General features: G+C 41.4%; 2 protein-coding genes and 2 pseudogenes across 7 annotated transcripts in view; all 4 read right to left on the reverse strand.

Annotated features, from left to right (window-relative positions):
• LOC105354900 (protocadherin alpha-C2) overlaps window positions 1–20,082 on the reverse strand; it is a 53,014-nt gene extending 32,932 nt beyond the window's left edge. For 2 of the 4 annotated variants that reach the window (XR_013658337.1, XM_078953567.1), the window contains exon 1: window positions 10,985–13,527. Coding sequence is in view for 2 of the 4 variants with exons in the window: in XM_078953567.1 (XP_078809693.1) it covers window positions 10,985–13,381 (2,397 nt within the window). In the remaining 2 variants the exon portion in view is untranslated. Of the gene's footprint in view, window positions 1–10,984; window positions 13,528–17,498 lie in introns of those variants that run through there. The other 2 variants (XR_013658336.1, XM_078953568.1) reach the window with 2 other exon arrangements.
• Window positions 1,170–3,998, reverse strand: LOC111948008 (protocadherin alpha-C2 pseudogene; annotated as a pseudogene). Its single transcript, XR_013658338.1, has one exon. The product of XR_013658338.1 is annotated as a protocadherin alpha-C2 pseudogene (transcript).
• On the reverse strand, window positions 4,085–7,446 carry LOC111948007 (protocadherin alpha-C2-like). Its single transcript, XM_023959177.2, has one exon. The coding sequence runs from the start codon at window positions 7,365–7,367 to the stop codon at window positions 4,995–4,997; it is 2,373 nt and encodes a 790-aa protein (XP_023814945.2). The 5' UTR covers window positions 7,368–7,446; the 3' UTR covers window positions 4,085–4,994.
• Window positions 14,053–17,155, reverse strand: LOC111948009 (protocadherin alpha-C2 pseudogene; annotated as a pseudogene). The gene has a single exon (XR_013658335.1). The product of XR_013658335.1 is annotated as a protocadherin alpha-C2 pseudogene (transcript).
• Window positions 20,083–21,013: the final 931 nt, after the last annotated feature.

Raw genomic sequence — 21,013 nt, forward strand, 5'->3', positions numbered from 1 at the left:
GAGCAGTCATGTGCCTAGTTTTTGTGACAAAATTTTACTGCAAATAAGCCCATAGGTCATCACCATTTTGTCTGTGATGAAATAAACGCCGTGGCTCCTTAAGGCATATACTGTGTATGGTATGCACATCATTCTTTGAAAAAGTTCAGATGTTTTTATGTTTGTTTTTCTCGTGGGCATAACGCAGACAGCTGCCAAGGCCGGCAATAGGATGACGTCAGGAAATGGGCGGCACAAACAAGGAGTGAAAGGCGGTGCCTCAGTGGTCTTGCTTCCCGGTCGTAATATGAGCTGCAAATATAACTCGTATTTCATTAAAGAAAATGTTCTTTAGTGTGCCAAAGGTGATATAAGGTCCTGTATATTATAGTTTACTATAAAACGTTTAAGGAAAAGCATGACATATAGGCCTTTTAAAAGTTTACCATAAAGACATCGTTTTCTGTTACGGTTTCTGTTTCTTTGCCCTTGTGGTTTGTTTCCTTTTTGTTCTGTGATGTTTTGAGTTTCACTTCCTGTCTTATTTTGTAGGGTTTCCTGTTTCGTTGTTGTTTTGGGTTTTACCTTGCCCCATCAGTCCTGAGTGTTTCCACCTGTGTCTTGTTGCCTTGTATGTATTTAAGTCCTGTCTTTCCCTTCCTCCTGTGCTGGTCCATATTGTATTCTTCCCCGGTTTCAAACTTAGTGCATTTTTAGAGTGTTTCGAGTTTCTAGCCTGCCGTATGCAGTTTTTTTGGTTTTGTCTTTAGTTTTGTTATTAAAACCCCGTTCTCCTGCCTCCTCTCCTTCTCTGCGCCTGGGTACTTCCCTTCTCCCCCGTTACATTTTCACCAGAATTTCAAACTACTTATTATTAGAAAGAACTATACATAACTTTACTCTATCATTTTAAACGTGTAAAGGTGTGTTTATTCAATTATAAAAATGTGAATATTCCTCAGGCTTTGTTTTTTTAATTTGTCAAATATAAAATAAATGTTATTGTTTTTTAGCCAGTAAAATATCTTTTTAATGAAATCCTGCAGTTTAAAACAATACATTTTCAGGAATTTTTTAAGAATTGACATTTGTCATAAAAAAATAAAAGATATATATATAGAAAAAACATCAGCACAGGATAGACATTCATAAACAAATATTTTCAAAATTTTCAATTCGCTGTAAAATATTTTGGAGTTAATAGAAGAAGGAAAGCTTTTAAAATTTAATGGTAGAAAAAATTTAGAGATCGATTAATGTATGTGTCTAAGCTATTCATCAATATTTTTGGAATTAAATTAATTTATTAAAGAAGAAAATTCTGTTCACATCTATAACTTATACTCATGTATTAGTCTGAAAGAATGGAAAAGAAAATTTTGTCGGATAAAACTTTGGCATAATACCTGCAGAGTGGAAGCAGCTGAGTCACTAGTGTCTGTGAGTCCTGTCCCTCTTGGAATGCTGGACACGATGTATCTGGAGCCCTTTGGCACAGGCTGTCTAACCACCAGCTTCCCTTTCCTGGTCTCTGCCAGAAACAGACTGTACCAGTAGGCATCATTGGACACCAGAGTGGAGTCTGCGATGGTGGAGTTCCTCTCACTGATCACACTGTTCCTGCTGGGAGGAGCCGCTTTGCTGGGCTTGGCTTTCTGACACTTCAGCACGATGGTGACCAAGATGGTGATGAGCAGGAGAAAAGACACCGAGCCCAGACCAATCACCAGATACAGGTTGAGGTCTGAAAAGATGTCATACTCCAGAGGCACCTCAGTCATGTCAGAGTAGGCCTTAACAGCAGTCTCCTCTGTTGACAGCTTGATGGTGACTGTAGCAGAGAGAGATGGCTCCCCGTTGTCCTTGGCAACAATAACCAGTCTCTGGTGGCGCGGGTCTCTGTAACTGAACATCCTCATGGTCCGGATCTCTCCGTTGTATTGGTCCAGACTGAACAAGGTGGCATCAGTCACCTGGAGGAACTGGTATGTAATCCGAGAGTTGTGCACAGAGTCCGTGTCCAAAGCGATCACCTTGGCAACCAGGGAGCCTTTATCTGTGGATCTGGGAATCTTCTCCTCCACCACAGAGCCGTGTGCACGCCACGGAGACACAATGACAGGAGCGTTGTCGTTCTGGTCCACAATGATGATGTGGACGCTCACATTACTGCTGAGAGGAGGAGAGCCAGAGTCTCTGGCCTCGATGTGGAAATGAAACTCCTTCTCAATCTCATAGTCAAAGGTTTTCAGTGCGTGAAGTTTCCCATCCTCTGGATTGATGGAGAACAGCATGGACATGGAGGTGTTGGCGATCTCCTTTTCTATGATGACGTAAACCAGATACTGGTTTTCATGGAGGTCAGGGTCAAACGCACTCAGAGACTCCAACAGGGCCCCAGGGGCATTATTCTCCATCACACGGATGGTATAAAAGGACTTGGGGAACTGTGGGACATTGTCATTCACATCCAGCAGCTCTAAAGTCATGGTTTCATTGTCAGACAAAGGTGGAGAACCTCTGTCTGTCACAGTGAAGGTGATGTCATATTCTGGGACCTTCTCACGGTCTAAAGCCTCTGAAACCACTAATTCATAATAGTTATCAGTGGACTTTTTCAGTTTGAAAGGCATATTATCAGGAATGTGAAGATCAACTATTCCATTTTCCCCTGAGTCTTTGTCACTCACACTCACTACAGCGATCACTGTGTCTAACTTGATGTCTTCACTCACTGGACTCTGAAAGGATTTGATGGATAATTCAGGATGATTATCATTCATGTCTTCCACTAGAATCTTTATGGTACACTGACCTGATAAACTGTTGGCTCCTTTGTCTGTTGCTATCACTTCCATGTCATAAATGTTGAATTCTTCATAGTTCAACATTCCCCTCACAGTAATTTCACCACTAGTTGGATTCAAATGAAATTTTTCCTGAGTTTTCTCTGATGTATATAAACTGTATGAATAAGTTATATCTGAATTGGATCCTTCATCAGAATCTGTGGCATTAAGATGAAGAACCAGACTTCCAATCGGGGAGTTTTCCATGATTTTAACATTATACAGGGATTTATCAAATGTAGGTTTATTATCATTTGTATCTAAAACACGAACAATAACGCTGGCGGTGCCTGAACGAGCTGGTTTTCCTCCGTCTACAGCAGTGAGTGTTAAATTATGGACGGCCTGCTGCTCTCGATCCAACTGTTTTAACAAAATCAGTTCTGAATTTTTTGATCCATCTCTTCCAGTCTGCACCTCAATGTTAAAATATTCACTTTCACTTAAATAATATGTTTTCACTGAATTGGATCCAACATCAGGATCAACTGCGTTACTGAGCGAGAATCTCTCTCCTTTAGGCGCCGCTTCTGATACATCCAGATAAATTGTGTCTCTGCGAAATTGCGGGGCGTTGTCGTTCATGTCCAAAATCTCCACGTCGATATTAAAAATCCTTATTGGGTTTTCTAAGGTGACCTCTAGTCGGAGATAACAAGTAGACTTTGTATTACAGACTAATTCTCTATCTATTTTCTCCATAATATACAGCTCCCCAGTCTCTTTGTTCACATCCAGATATTTCTTGTTCGCAACGATATCAAGCCGTATCTTCCTCTCGTTCAGCGTTTTCACGTCCAGCCTCAGATCAGTCGCGAGGTTAGCAACGACTGAACCTTCCTTCATTTCTTCAGGTATAGAATAATGAGTCACGGAGGTCGAAACGAGCTGAACGATTGAAAAGACGACAAAAACACCGGGAACAACGTACCGTCTGAAAGCCTCCATTGTTACAAAAAACTCCAGCGATCATGCGGATGTGAGAAAAAAACAGTGTATTTTTGTCTTCCACAGACAAGATTATCGTCATGCAGCAGCCTTTTGTATAAAAACCCTTTTTTGTGAGTGTCCAGAAAAAGTGGGTATAAAACGTGTCCTTGGCCTCTGATCGGAGTTTCAGCACCGCAGAGCTGTCCTTTTTCCGCTGCGTCTGAACGTCAGAGAACCACCGTCACTGCCTTGGAGCTGGCCGTTTACTGACAAAGCAGCGCCACCTCTGAACTTCAATAAGGCTCTCTTAACATTTTCAATTTTTTTCTTTAATTTAAACTTTGTTGCTCCCTTTGTTTGGGATAAAAAATATGGGTCTTTTTTGTACTCCATTCTGTTTGGGTACATGTGCTTTTTTCAGTACTATCTTAAGTTAAAATAAGCAGTTCTAATCCTAACGATTTCTATAGCAGAATGCTCACATATTTTATCAATCAGTCATATGTCATATTTTTGTGACCGAATGAACTATTACCATTCTCTCTTTGATTAAATAAGCGCTGGGGCTTGCAAATGCAGATACTGCGTACACATTATTTTTTGAAAAAATTCAGATGTTGTTAATTTTCTTATGCATAAAGCAGACACGCAGCCGAGCCCAGCTCTAGGTTGAGGTCACGAAATGGGCTCCACCAACACGGAGCGAAAGGTGGTGCCTCAGTGATGGAGTCGCGTTGCTTCTTGGTAACAAAATGAGCTACGGATATAACTCAGATTTAATTGAAAAAAAATGTGTTCTTCAGTGTGCCAAAGGTGAAATGAGATTATATATATGGCTATAATTTACTCTAAAAGGTTTATGAAAACCATGATATAGGCTCTTTAAAAGTTAACAATAGAAACAACGGTTAAACACTTTATATGGAATAAAAGATTTTAAAACTTTTTCAAATTAGAAAAAAAGAATACATAACTTTTCTGAATTAATTTAAACTTGTAAATATGCAGTTTTTCAACTATAGAAATTAGTTAGAAGTCCTTAAGGCTTTGTTTTATTTATTTTTTTCAAAGCAAGAATGAATGTACTTCTTGTAATCAGTAAACATCATCTTAATATCCTCTTGCAGTTTAAAACATAAGACATATTCAGTGCATTTTTAAGAACTGACATTTGTCATAAAAAAACTAAAAAGCACAAATAAAAGTGTATTAAAGCAAAAAAAAACGTGTTGACATTTATAACTTATATAAATATATTTGTATTAAAAATGAAAAGTAGATTGAGTCTGATAAAACTTGATTTAACACAAATACCTGCAGAGTGGAAGCAGCTGAGTCACTAGTGTCTGTGAGTCCTGTCCCTCTTGGAATGCTGGACACGATGTATCTGGAGCCCTTTGGCACAGGCTGTCTAACCACCAGCTTCCCTTTCCTGGTCTCTGCCAGAAACAGACTGTACCAGTAGGCATCGTTGGACACCAGAGTGGAGTCTGCGATGGTGGAGTTCCTCTCACTGATCACACTGTTCCTGCTGGGAGGAGCCGCTTTGCTGGGCTTGGCTTTCTGACACTTCAGCACGATGGTGACCAAGATGGTGATGAGCAGGAGAAAAGACACCGAGCCCAGACCAATCACCAGATACAGGTTGAGGTCTGAAAAGATGTCATACTCCAGAGGCACCTCAGTCATGTCAGAGTAGGCCTTAACAGCAGTCTCCTCTGTGGACAGCTTGATGGTGACTGTAGCAGAGAGAGCCGGCTCCCCGTTGTCCTTTGCAACAACAACCAGTCTCTGGTGGCGCGGGTCTCTGTAACTGAACATCCTCATGGTCCGGATCTCTCCGTTGTATTGGTCCAGACTGAACAAGGTGGCATCAGTCACCTGGAGGAACTGGTATGTAATCCGCGAGCTGTGCACAGAGTCCGTGTCCAAAGCAATCACCTTGGCAACCAGGGAGCCTTTATCTGTGGATCTGGGAATCTTCTCCTCCACCACAGAGCCGTGTGCACGCCACGGAGACACAATGACAGGAGCGTTGTCGTTCTGGTCCACAATGATGATGTGGACGCTCACATTACTGCTGAGAGGAGGAGAGCCAGAGTCTCTGGCCTCGATGTGGAAAAGAAACTCCTTCTCAATCTCATAGTCAAAGGTTTTCAGTGCGTGAAGTTTCCCATCCTCTGGATTGATGGAGAACAGCATGGACATGGAGGTGTTGGCGATCTCCTTCTCTATGATGACGTAAACCAGATACTGGTTTTCATGGAGGTCAGGGTCAAACGCACTCAGAGACTCCAACAGGGCCCCAGGGGCATTATTCTCCATCACACGGATGGTATAAAAGGACTTGGGGAACTGTGGGACATTGTCATTCACATCCAGCAGCTCTAAAGTCATGGTTTCATTGTCAGACAAAGGTGGAGAACCTCTGTCAGTCACAGTGAAGGTGATGTCATATTCTGGGACCTTCTCACGGTCTAAAGCCTCTGAAACCACTAATTCATAATAGTTATCAGAGGACTTTCTCAGTTTGAAAGGCATATCATCAGGAATGTGAAGATCAACTATTCCATTTTCCCCTGAGTCTTTGTCACTCACACTCACTACAGCGATCACTGTGTCTAACTTAATGTCTTCACTCACTGGACTCTGAAAGGATTTGATGGATAATTCAGGATGATTATCATTCATGTCTTCCACTAGAATCTTTATGGTACACTGACCTGATAAACTGTTGGCTCCTTTGTCTGTTGCTATCACTTCCATGTCATAAATGTTGAATTCTTCATAGTTCAACATTCCCCTCACAGTAATTTCACCACTAGTTGGATTTAAATAAAATGTTTCCTGAGTTTTCTCTGATGTATATAAACTGTATGAATAAGTTATATCTGAATTGGATCCTTCATCAGAATCTGTAGCATTAAGATGAAGAACCAGACTTCCAATAGGAGAGTTTTCCATGATTTTAACATTATACAGGGATTTATCAAATGTAGGTGTGTTATCATTTGTATCTAAAACACGAACAATAACGCTGGCGGTGCCTGAACGAGCTGGTTTTCCTCCGTCTACAGCAGTGAGTGTTAAATTATGGACGGCCTGCTGCTCCCGATCCAACTGTTTTAACAAAATCAGTTCCGAAATTTTTGACCCATCTCTCGCTGTTTGAACCTCTATGTTAAAATATTCACTTTCACTTAAATAATATGTTTTCACTGAATTGGATCCAACATCAGGATCAACTGCGTGACTTAACGAGAATCTCTCTCCTTTGGGCGTCGATTCTGATATATCTAAATACATGACGTCTCTGCGAAATTGCGGGGCGTTGTCGTTTGTGTCCAAAATCTCCACATCTAAATTAAAAATTCTTTCAGGGTTTTCTAAAATTATCTCCAATCGGAGAAAACAGGACGCTGATGATTTTGATGGGCAAATATGTTCTCTGTCTATTTTCTCCACAATATACAGCTCCCCAGTCTCTTTGTTCACATCCAGATATTTCTTGTTCGCAACGATATCAAGCCGCATCTTCCTCTCGTTCAGCGTTTTCACGTCCAACCTCAAATCAGTCGCGAGGTTAGCAACGACTGAACCTTCCTTCATTTCTTCAGGTATAGAATAATGAGTCACGGAGGTCAAAACGAGCTGAACAACTGAAAAGACGACAAAAACACTCGAAGCGACGTACCGTCTGAAAGGCTCCATTGTTTCAGAAAAATCCAGGGCTCACGTAGATATGAAAAAACAGCGTTTTTTTAATCTTCCACAGACAAGATTGTCTTCATAGAGCAGCCTTTTCTTAAAAAAAAATATTTCTGTAAGTGTAACCCAGAAAAAGTGGCTTAGGTGTCCGGGTCTCTGATCGGAGTTTCAGCACCGCTGAGCTGTTCTTTTTCCGCTGCGTCTGAACGTCAGAGATTCACCGTCACTGCCTTGGAGCTGGCTGTTTACTGACAAAGCAGCGCCACCTCGGAGCCTGTTTCCGGCTCTAGTAGTTTTCAAATATTTTTTTTCTTAAACGTTATTTCTGTAGCTTTTTTGTTTGAAAAAAATGTAGCTATTTTTTAAAACGATTTTATTTTGTTTTATTTGTTGTTTTCACTACTTTCTTTAACTAAATTGAGCAGTTCTAATAATAACAATATCTTGAGCAAAAAATTTACATATTTTAGTAAACTGTCAAATGTCTTTTTTTTTTACAGGGGTTGAGTATTTTACAATTTAAATGTTTCTTGTTTATTAGGTTTATGTGTGTGTTTGTTTGTCTTTTATTTTATTTGTATGCCCTGAAAGTTACTTGTGTTTAAACTTTAGAAACATAATTTTTGGGGAGGCATCTTTGGTTTTCACATTTTAAACTTTGTCCAATTGTTTTTCCATTATCCTGTGTTTTTGATTTAAAGGGCCTACCACGCAAACTCCACTTTTTGAGCTTTTAAGTGTACAGTTTTCTCCGCTTATTTGCATTTCAAAATTTGCGGTTTGCGTATTCCCGGAGTTCTGTCGGTCACGTGACACCTCTGGTAATCACACAAAGTCAGAACTCAAGACGCTTGTATGAGCCTTTTGCGTCCGAAGGAGTTGCTTCGAGGGAGGAGGGGAGCCTAGATGAATGGCACAGCGGCCCGTCGGCTTCCTTGACGGCTTCTAAGTAATATTTCTCAACTATTTCCATCAGTTCCTGAATCAGAACAGAAGTTCGTACCCTTGCATGGAAAAATGACATCAGCTGACCCAGCAATGGCCGGAAAATATCCTGAAACGCCATGGAAGTTAATCGCGGAAAATAATTGTCATATGGAGCAGGTGTTAAATAATATAGATGAAACCGGTCTCTTCCAGAAGAAGATGCCTTTTTGCATCTAACTGATGAGCATGACTCCTGGACTCCTGGTTGTATGGCACAGATTGACAGAGTGACACTCCAAATGTGCGTTGTACGCTATGATATAGTCAACTGCTCTGGAAAAAAAACCTCTATGTTGAGCAATGTTCCCATGTTTTTAACGAATGTTTTATAAAGCATCAGAAATGTTTCAGAAGTGTTTTACAAGTACATTATTTGGCCGCGGTGATGGAGTGGTTCTCACTATATGCGGATTCGTGTGACTGGTTCCTAACTCCCACGAATATGGGGGGAAAACGGTATTATAATATTCTTTCATCAATTTAAACAACCCCAAAGCGGTGATCCATTCACGCATCTCTGAGTATTCCTATAAAAACCTGCGCTCTTGGCACCAGTCGTCCCCAAGCCAAGAAAACACGAGGTCCTCATGATGACCTAGACCAGGGAGGAACGGCCACTTCCAGCTTGCTGGCTCCGCCCCCAGGCTAACACCCACACCCACTTTATCCTAGAAGCTAGTTGTCCTGAACAATACACTTTCAGTTTGAAAGCACAATACCATATATCTTCCATTTGTGTCCTGTCTCCAATAAACGCCGGGTCTAACAGTTTCCCTTTACTTTAGACAGCAGTCCTGTGCCAAGATATGTTTCCCCTGAATTTGTTTCCCCTGTCGCAGCAGGACCTGGCATAGTTGATTTTTTCCCCAGCACTTTTTTTCCCCAAAAAGCATAAAAAGAAGGTGAATGTTTACAATATACTTTATTCTGTGGCTTGTGGGAGTTTATTGTCATCTTTGAATTTTTCTCACATATTTTACATAAAGCAACGACGGAGGGCACGGATTTGGTCTGGCCGCTGATCCAGCCTGTCAGAATCTGGGCCCCCCAATACTGCAATAAAAATGCAGTACAAGCAACAATTATTTACTCATTCTCCATTCTTAAATACGCCTGTGCGAGGGGATCACAACACCCATAAAAAGACACTTTCATAAATCGCGTTTCTTATTCTAAATTAGCCAAGCAAAAAGTCAGTTCTCTTTTCAACACAAAATGTGTTTTTGTTTTATGTAGAATGTGTAGAAAACAATGCAAATATGACAATAAACTTCCAAAAGTAACAGAATAAAGTATATTGTAAACATCAACCAATTTCATTTTACTATTTTTGGGACACAATATAAATGCTACGAAAAAAATCAATGATGCCAGAGACATGGGAGGAAACAAATTCTGGCAGAGGTATCATGTTTTGTCACACCACTTGTATCTAATAATGGCCGGGCTCCTGGTTGCTAGGTGTCAGTGTAGTGAGGGCCAAGAAACGTTTATTTGATTTAGTGTTTAAGCTTCGTGCGGTGGCATTCTGGTGAGGAATCTGCAGGACATTTAGGGGTGGATCCTAAACGTATCAGAGAATGGAACAATCAGAAGTTTCATATTTAGAAGATGGCTGTAGAAAAAGGAGCAAGCGATTTCCTGGTGGGGATATAAAGAAAACAAGTGACGAATTCCAAGTTTGAACGTGGATTATTGAGCAAAGACGGAAATCGGTGTTTGTCCAGAGGGAAATAATTTGCATGAAAGGAAAAAGGACTTCTGTTAAGGAAATTGATGATGGTTCAAAAAGATAAGAAATTTCAAAGCCAATGCCAACCACAACATAATACAATGTTCTAATCATTTCATTAATTTCTAATGTTCATCCGGTGTTGTTGTCTGCCTTTTGTGACAGAATTTCACTGCAAAATGAACCCATAAGCTATCACCATTCTATCTGTGATGAAATAAACGACGGGGCTACTAAGATACTGTATATGGTATGCACATCAATCTTTGTAAAAATATGAACATACATAGCTTGAGCATACATAAACAATATAAAGAAATATATATGTGGTTATTCCATTGTGAAAAATATTAAGTCCTTAAGACTTTTTTTAAATTATTATTATTTAATATAAAAATGAAAATGTGTTTTTTTAACAGTAAATATCTTCTTAAAATCCTCCTGCAGTGTGAAACATAATACGTTTTCAGGTCATTTTCAAGAAATGACATTAATCACACAACAAGAGGAGCACAACAAAAACATTCATGAACACAGCTTTTTAAAATACTTCATTTCATGCATATAAAACTTGGAGTAAAAGAAGGAAATCTGTTTGTTTTTATTATTAGAAGATCAAGACTCATTGATCATTCAGAGATCGATACATGTGTGCTTTTAGGCTGTTAATAAATATTTTTGTAATTAATGTAATGTATTTAAGAAAATACTATGTTAACATGTATACCATATGTCCATACAATGGTATAAAAAATGAAAAGTAGATTATGTCAGGTAAAATGTGTTCTGGCATAAATACCTGGAGTGTGGAAGCAGCTGAGTCACTAGTGTCTGTGAGTCCTGTCCCTCTTGGAATGCTGGACACGATGTATCTGGAGCCCTTTGGCACAGGCTGTCTAACCACCAGCTTCCCTTTCCTGGTCTCTGCCAGAAACAGACTGTACCAGTAGGCATCGTTGGACACCAGAGTGGAGTCTGCGATAGTGGAGTTCCTCTCACTGATCACACTGTTCCTGCTGGGAGGAGCCGCTTTGCTGGGCTTGGCTTTCTGACACTTCAGCACGATGGTGACCAAGATGGTGATGAGCAGGAGAAACGACACCGAGCCCAGACCAATCACCAGGTACAGGTTGAGGTCTGAAAAGATGTCATATTCCAGAGGCACCTCAGTCATGTCAGAGTAGGCCTTTACAGCAGTCTCCTCTGTTGACAGCTTGATGGTGACTGTAGCAGAGAGAGCCGGCTCCCCGTTGTCCTTGGCAACAACAACCAGTCTCTGGTGGCGCGGGTCTCTGTAACTGAACATCCTCATGGTCCGGATCTCTCCGTTGTATTGGTCCAGACTGAACAAGGTGGCATCAGTCACCTGGAGGAACTGGTATGTAATCCGAGAGTTGTGCACAGAGTCCGTGTCCAAAGCTATCACCTTGGCAACCAGGGAGCCTTTATCTGTGGATCTGGGAATCTTCTCCTCCACCACAGAGCCGTGTGCACGCCACGGAGACACAATGACAGGAGCGTTGTCGTTCTGGTCCACAATGATGATGTGGACGCTCACATTACTGCTGAGAGGAGGAGAGCCAGAGTCTCTGGCCTCGATGTGGAAAAGAAACTCCTTCTCAATCTCATAGTCAAAGGTTTTCAGTGCGTGAAGTTTCCCATCCTCTGGATTGATGGAGAACAGCATGGACATGGAGGTGTTGGAGATCTCCTTCTCTATGATGACGTAAACCAGATACTGGTTTTCATGGAGGTCAGGGTCAAACGCACTCAGAGACTCCAACAGGGCCCCAGGAGCATTATTCTCCATCACACGGATGGTATAAAAGGACTTTGGAAACTGTGGGACATTGTCATTCACATCCAGCAGCTCTAAAGTCATGGTTTCATTGTCAGACAAAGGCGGAGAACCTCTGTCTGTCACAGTGAAGGTGATGTCATATTCTGGGACCTTCTCACGGTCTAAAGCCTCTGAAACCACTAATTCATAATAGTTATCAGAGGACTTTCTCAGTTTGAAAGGCATATCATCAGGAATGTGAAGATCAACTATTCCATTTTCCCCTGAGTCTTTGTCACTCACACTCACTACAGCGATCACTGTGTCTAACTTGATGTCTTCACTCACTGGACTCTGAAAGGATTTGATGGATAATTCAGGATGATTATCATTCATGTCTTCCACTAGAATCTTTATGGTACACTGACCTGATAAACTGTTGGCTCCTTTGTCTGTTGCTATCACTTCGATGTCATAAATGTTGAATTCTTCATAGTTCAACATTCCCCTCACAGTAATTTCACCACTAGTTGGATTCAAATAAAATGTTTCCTGAGTTTTCTCTGATGTATATAAACTGTATGAATAAGTTATATCTGAATTGGATCCTTCATCGGAATCTGTGGCATTAAGATGAAGAACCAGACTTCCAATAGGAGAGTTTTCCATGATTTTAACATTATACAGGGATTTATCAAATGTAGGTTTATTATCATTTGTATCTAAAACATGAACAATAACGCTGGCGGTGCCTGAACGAGCTGGTTTTCCTCCGTCTACAGCAGTGAGTGTTAAATTATGGACGGCCTGCTGCTCCCGATCCAACTGTTTTAACAAAATCAGTTCTGAATTTTTTGATCCATCTCTTCCAGTCTGCACCTCAATGTTAAAATATTCACTTTCACTTAAATAATATGTTTTCACTGAATTGGATCCAACATCAGGATCAACTGCGTTACTGAGGGAGAATCTCTCTCCTTTAGGCGCCGCTTCTGATACATCCAGATAAATTGTGTCTCGGCGAAATTGCGGGGCGTTGTCGTTCATGTCCAAAATCTCCACGTCGATATTAAAAATCCTTATTGGGTTTTCTAAGGTGACCTCCAGTCGGAGATAACAGGACGCTAATGACTTTGAATAACAAACAAGTTCTCTGTCTATTTTCTCCATAATATACAGCTCCCCAGTCTCTTTGTTCACATCCAGATATTTTTTGTTCGCAACGATATCAAGCCGCATCTTCCTCTCGTTCAGCGTTTTCACGTCCAGCCTCAGATCAGTCGCGAGGTTAGCAACGACTGAACCTTCCTTCATTTCTTCAGGTATAGAATAATGAGTCACTGAGGTCAAAACGAGCTGAACGACTGAAAAGACGACAAAAACACCGGGAACGACGTACCGTCTGAAAGCCTCCATTGTTGCGGAAAAATCCAGGGGTCATGTAGATATGAAATAAAACAGTGTTTTTAATCTTCCACATACAAGATTGTCTTAATGCATCAGCCTCTTCTATTAAAACGTGTTCTGTGAGTGTCCAGAAAAAGTGGGTATAAAACCTGGTCGGGTCTCTGATCGGAGATTCAGAACCGAGGAGCTGTTCTTTTTCCGCTGCGTGTGAACGTCAGAGTTTCCCCGTCACTGCCTTGGAGCTGGCCGTTAACTGACAAAGCAGCGCCACCTCGGCGCTTCGATCAGGCTCTCATAACGTTTTCATTCTTTTTATTAAGCGTAAACCTTATTGGTCTCCATGTTTTAGATAATACAATGTAGGTATTTATTTACTCCGTTTCGTTGATTATATCTGCTGATTTCACCACGCTCTAAAGTTAAAATAAGCAGTTCTAATCCTAACGATTTCTTCAGCAGAATGCTCATATATTTTATTAATCAGTTATATGTATAGTTTTTGTAATCAGTTATATGTATTGTTTTTGTGACCGATTATCACTGCAAAATGAACTAATTAGCCATCACCATTCAGTCTGATGCAATAAACGCCGGGGTTTGCAAAAGTTCAGTTGTTTGTTTTCGTGGGTACACCGCAGACACGCAGCCGAAGCCGGCTCTAGGTTGGCCGGCTCTTTAAAAGTTTACCATATGATAAGAGTTTAACACGTTATATTAACAGATTTTAAAACTATTTGAGATAAGAAGGAAATATATACATAACTTATCTATATTCTTTTAAACTTGTAAAGATGTACTTATTCATCTACAGAAGTAAATGAGAAGTCCCTAAGGCTTTTTTTTCAATGCAAGAATAAATGTGTTTTTTAACCAATATCATATTGCAGTTTAAAACAGAAGACGTTTTCAGGGCATTTTTACGAACTTACATTTGTCCTAAAAAAAATTAAATATAAAAAATTAAAAGCTCAGCACAAGATAAACATTCATAAATAAAGCTTTGAAATTTTCCAATCAATTTAAAATATTTTAGAGTTAATATAAGAAGGAAATCTGTTTTTAATTTAACTGGTAGAAATCATTTAGAAATCAATAAATGTATGCGTTTGAGGTGATCATGGATATTTTTGAAATTGACAAAATAAATTAGAGGAAAAAAAGTTTCAACATCTATAACTTATATTCATATATTAGTAGAAAAAAATGAAAAGTAGACAAACTTGCTTTAGGATAAATACCTGCAGAGTGGAAGCAGCTGAGTCACTAGTGTCTGTGAGTCCTGTCCCTCTTGGAATGCTGGACACGATGTATCTGGAGCCCTTTGGCACAGGCTGTCTAACCACCAGCTTCCCTTTCCTGGTCTCTGCCAGAAACAGACTGTACCAGTAGGCATCATTGGACACCAGAGTGGAGTCTGCGATGGTGGAGTTCCTCTCACTGATCACACTGTTCCTGCTGGGAGGAGCCGCTTTGCTGGGCTTGGCTTTCTGACACTTCAGCACGATGGTGACCAAGATGGTGATGAGCAGGAGAAAAGACACAGAGCCCAGACCAATCACCAGATACAGGTTGAGGTCTGAAAAGATGTCATATTCCAGAGGCACCTCAGTCATGTCAGAGTAGGCCTTAACAGCAGTCTCCTCTGTTGACAGCTTGATGGTGACTGTAGCAGAGAGAGCCGGCTCCCCGTTGTCCTTGGCAACAACAACCAGTCTCTGGTGGCGCGGGTCTCTGTAACTGAACATCCTCATGGTCCGGATCTCTCCGTTGTATTGGTCCAGACTGAACAAGGTGGCATCAGTCACCTGGAGGAACTGGTATGTAATCCGAGAGTTGTGCACAGAGTCCGTGTCCAAAGCAATCACCTTGGCAACCAGGGAGCCTTTATCTGTGGATCTGGGAATCTTCTCCTCCACCACAGAGCCGTGTGCACGCCATGGAGACACAATGACAGGAGCGTTGTCGTTCTGGTCCACAATGATGATGTGGACGCTCACATTACTGCTGAGAGGAGGAGAGCCAGAGTCTCTGGCCTCGATGTGGAAAAGAAACTCCTTCTCAATCTCATAATCAAAGGTTTTCAGTGCGTGAAGTTTCCCATCCTCTGGATTGATGGAGAACAGCATGGACATGGAGGTGTTGGAGATCTCCTTCTCTATGATGACGTAAACCAGATACTGGTTTTCATGGAGGTCAGGGTCAAACGCACTCAGGGACTCCAACAGGGCCCCAGGGGCATTATTTTCCATCACACGGATGGTATAAAAGGACTTGGGGAACTGTGGGACATTGTCATTTACATCCAGCAGCTCTAAAGTCATGGTTTCATTGTCAGACAAAGGTGGAGAACCTCTGTCAGTCACAGTGAAGGTGATGTCATATTCTGGGACTTTCTCACGGTCTAAAGCCTCTGAAACCACTAATTCATAATAGTTATCAGAGGACTTTCTCAGTTTGAAAGGCATATTATCAGGAATGTGAAGATCAACTATTCCATTTTCCCCTGAGTCTTTGTCACTCACACTCACTACAGCGATCACTGTGTCTAACTTGATGTCTTCACTCACTGGACTCTGAAAGGATTTGATGGATAATTCAGGATGATTATCATTCATGTCTTCCACTAGAATTTTTATGGTACACTGACCTGATAAACTGTTGGCTCCTTTGTCTGTTGCTATCACTTCCATGTCATAAATGTTGAATTCTTCATAGTTCAACATTCCCCTCACAGTAATTTCACCACTAGTTGGATTCAAATAAAATGTTTCCTGAGTTTTCTCTGATGTATATAAACTGTATGAATAAGTTATGTCTGAATTGGATCCTTCATCGGAATCTGTGGCATTAAGATGAAGAACCAGACTTCCAATAGGAGAGTTTTCCATGATTTTAACATTATACAGGGATTTATCAAATGTAGGTGTGTTATCATTTGTATCTAAAACACGAACAATAACGCTGGCGGTGCCTGAACGAGCTGGTTTTCCTCCGTCTACAGCAGTGAGTATTAAATGATGGACGGCCTGCTGCTCCCGATCCAACTGTTTTAACAAAATCAGTTCCGAAATTTTTGATCCATCTCTCGCTGTTTGAACCTCAATGTTAAAATATTCACTTTCACTTAAATAATATGTTTTCACTGAATTGGATCCAACATCAGGATCAACTGCGTTACTGAGCGAGAATCTCTCTCCTTTAGGCGCCGCTTCTGATACATCCAGATAAATTGTGTCTCGGCGAAATTGCGGGGCGTTGTCGTTCATGTCCAAAATCTCCACGTCGATATTAAAAATCCTTATTGGGTTTTCTAAGGTGACCTCCAGTCGGAGATAGCAAGACGATGTTATTTTTGTATTGCATATATATTCCCTGTCAATTTTCTCCACGATGTAAAGCTCCCCGGTCTCTTTGTTCACATCCAGAAATTTCTTGTTAGCGATCACGTCTAGGCGCATCTTCCTCTCATTCAGTGTTTTCACATCCAGCCTCAAATCAGCTGCGAGATTAGCAACAACCGATCGTTCTTTCATCTCCTCCGGAATGGAATAATGAGTTAGCGTGCTTGATATCTGAGCCGTAAATGACGAAAAAAGGATTGTTACAAGCGGGACGTACCTTTTCCAGGCATCCATTGTTGCAACGGGTCTCGTTGTTTTGTGTTAGGATTAGACGGCGTGGAAAATATTGCAATCTGAACAGTTATCCCCTTCATAAAGAAAAAGCATTTAAAAAATGTGCGCCGATTTTTTGAGAAGAGGAACGCTTTTTTTGCCGCAGCGATTTTCAGCACCACGGAGCTGTTCAGTTCACTGTGCGTCCCAAAGACAACGGTTCCGCGTTATGGCGCCGTCTGGGTGGAATTTTATTATTTAAACAGCGCCACCCATTTGAAAATGACTCACAACCAAAATCAATTGAGCATCGCATGTTTAAAAAAATTATGGTTTCAGCTATTTTTAATATTAACACTTATCTTTTTCTATAGATAAGTTACTTTATTTTCTTTTTAATAAATTTTAAAAGTGTTTAAAAACCTCAAAGAAAGGTTTAAATGTGTGTCTTTTCTTTTTCTTGAATCGAATGACTATATTAGCAAAAGTGTAAAACTAAGTGAAGATCTTACCTGCAGAGTGGAGGCAGCTGAGTCACTAGTGTCTGTGAGTCCTGTCCCTCTTGGAATGCTGGACACGATGTATCTGGAGCCCTTTGGCACAGGCTGTCTAACCACCAGCTTCCCTTTCCTGGTCTCTGCCAGAAACAGACTGTACCAGTAGGCATCGTTGGACACCAGAGTGGAGTCTGCGATGGTGGAGTTCCTCTCACTGATCACACTGTTCCTGCTGGGAGGAGCCGCTTTGCTGGGCTTGGCTTTCTGACACTTCAGCACGATGGTGACCAAGATGGTGATGAGCAGGAGAAAAGACACCGAGCCCAGACCAATCACCAGATACAGGTTGAGGTCTGAAAAGATGTCATATTCCAGAGGCACCTCAGTCATGTCAGAGTAGGCCTTAACAGCAGTCTCCTCTGTTGACAGCTTGATGGTGACTGTAGCAGAGAGAGCCGGCTCCCCGTTGTCCTTGGCAACAACAACCAGTCTCTGGTGGCGCGGGTCTCTGTAACTGAACATCCTCATGGTCCGGATCTCTCCGTTGTATTGGTCCAGACTGAACAAGGTGGCATCAGTCACCTGGAGGAACTGGTATGTAATCCGAGAGTTGTGCACAGAGTCCGTGTCCAAAGCGATCACCTTGGCAACCAGGGAGCCTTTATCTGTGGATCTGGGAATCTTCTCCTCCACCACAGAGCCGTGTGCACGCCATGGAGACACAATGACAGGAGCGTTGTCGTTCTGGTCCACAATGATGATGTGGACGCTCACATTACTGCTGAGAGGAGGAGAGCCAGAGTCTCTGGCCTCGATGTGGAAAAGAAACTCCTTCTCAATCTCATAGTCAAAGGTTTTCAGTGCATAAAGTTTCCCATCCTCTGGATTGATGGAGAACAGCATGGACACGGAGGTGTTGGCGATCTCCTTCTCTATGATGACGTAAACCAGATACTGGTTTTCATGGAGGTCAGGGTCAAATGCACTCAGAGACTCCAACAGGGACCCAGGAGCATTATTCTCCATCACACGGATGGTATAAGTGGACTTGGGGAACTTCGGAGCATTATCATTTACATCCAATAAACGTACTGTTATCGTTTCATTGTCAGACAGGGGGGGCGTGCCTGAGTCTGTTACAATCAACCTAATTTCAAATTCTGGGACCTTCTCACGGTCTAAAGCCTCGGATACAATGAGTTCATATTGTTCCGGTTTATCTGATGATTTTTTCAAAATAAAAGGCATCGCGTGATGAATAGATATGCTGACTTTTCCATTTTCTCCAATATCTCTGTCACTTGTTTCCACTAGCGCAACCACACTCCCTACAGGTATGTTTTCAGGTACTGTGTTTTTGACAGACTGAATGGTAATTTCTGGGTAATTGTCATTCACATCTGTCACGTAAACGACTACTTTGCACGATCCTAGCAGTGGGTGTGTCCCTTTATCTCTGGCCTCGATGTGCATCTCGTACATTTTCATATCTTCATAATCTATCATCCCTTTCACGGTTATGTCTCCCGTGTTTGAATTTAGTGCGAACACATCTTGTGTTTTTTCTGACGTGTAGAGGGTGAATGAGTACACTATCTCTGCGTTCAGACCCTCGTCGAGATCTGTTGCGTTAAGCCTCGTCACTGCGGTGCCTATTGGAGTGTTTTCTGTCATGTTAATTGTGTAAATCTGATTGTCGAAGCGCGGAGGGTTATCATTCGTATCCTGCACTCTGACCACGATGATTGCGGTGCCGGAGCGCACAGGGACACCTCCATCCACGGCTGTCAGGATTAGATGGTGCGCTGCTGTCTCCTCTCTGTCTAAAGATTTGGTCAAAACCAAATCCACATACTGAGTCCTGTCACTGCCCGTCTGAATCTCGATGGTGAAATGTTTGCTCGCGCTGAGTTTGTACGTTTTAATAGTGTTTATGCCCACGTCTGGATCCACAGCGTTGGGCAGAGAGAACCTTTCCCCCGGTGCCGCAGATTCAGAAACGTCCAACTCGACTTTGTCTCGACGGAAATGCGGAGCATTGTCGTTTATGTCTGTAATCCCGAGCTCAATGTTGAAGATGCGTAATGGGTTTTCTATGACAACGTCGAGCTTTAGAAAGCAGGATGTGGGCTTAGCTGGACATAAATACTCCCTATCAATGTTTTCCACTATGTAAAGCTCTCCCGTCTTTTTGTTGAAATCTAAATATCTTTTGTTTGTAAATATATCGAGTTTTACCTCTCGGTCTTGCAGGGAATTTAGATCAAGTCCCAGATCCGCAGCCAGGTTGGCCACAACAGAGCCGCGCTCCATCTCCTCGGTTATAGAGTACCGTGTCACGGAGAACGCACAGGGCCACACTGCAGCGAAGACAAAAGAAGCAGCCCAAAGCGCCATCCTCTGCTGCGCTGTCCAAAACATGATGTTCTCACTTAAGATCCAGCAGGTTTTTGGGATTATTAGAAATCCGTCAAAACAAAAACGTAAGAATGTCTCAGAAAAGTCACGAGATTTAGAACGAAAATCATCTTATTCAAGCAGCTGATGTGATCCACACACGCCCAGTGAAAAGAACTGGGACGTCACCGTGAAAGAGGATGTGCTTTGGTGTTCAACAGTGACACCATGTGAACGACACTGTACATTCTCAATAACTCGTCTTGTGGTTTCGATTTGTTTAAAATAAACATTTAAAATGTGTTAGAACCTGTTCTCAACAAATTTTGTGCATTAAAGTGAGTTCCTTGTGTTTTCATTGTTTCTTCTTCCTGTTCAAACTGATTGTCTTTTTGGTAGAGGCGTGTCAAAAATACACTTAAACAAAATACTTTGTCCCCTCTCATGAATACTTGCCTTGTCCCTTTTTAAATCTTTGGTTTTAACTATTTGCTGGTGTCGGTTGGGAGACATCTTGATTTCAAAGAGGTACAAAAATAGGCACATTTAAGAACACAAGGATATAAGGCTGTACTTTAACTTGAAAAAAGAATGAATGAAGTGATACTAATAGTAGATTTTCCTACAGGTGTTTAAAATTTAGGATACATCAGAAAATTTAGAATATCTTAATTTTTTCTCATTTTTAAAACAGCAAAGCTGTTTGCGCTTCAAAACAAAGATTGTATATAAGTAAAGACGCTTCACTCTCTCCTTGTTGCCTAATTTATTACTTGTATGGAGGCCCTCGTGGTTGTCGCAGCTGGTAGTTCCAGGTTAAAGTAAGTCAGGCAATGGAGCTGCCATCAATGTGTGAATGTGTTTGTGTGGGTAAATGGGGCTGTGACCTTAATGCAATTGTAGTAAAGTGCTACATACATATACTCCTTTAACCTTTTACACGGGGGGGGGGGGGGGGGGGGGGGTCAAGGGAGTATATACATGTACATAGGTATAAATGTATTAGTCGCTTTTTTTTCCCTTATGTAACGCATGCTGGCATATTCAAATAAAGTGGAAGCAGGGGCGGACTTACCATTAAATGTAAAATAATTCTTATGCCCAGTACTATTTCCCTTTGTAATATATAAAAA

The sequence above is a fragment of the Oryzias latipes genome, chromosome 10, assembly GCF_053564925.1.
Source record: "Oryzias latipes strain Hd-rR chromosome 10, Olatipes_Hd-rR_3.1".
In the NCBI taxonomy this organism is placed as follows: Eukaryota; Metazoa; Chordata; class Actinopteri; order Beloniformes; family Adrianichthyidae; genus Oryzias; species Oryzias latipes.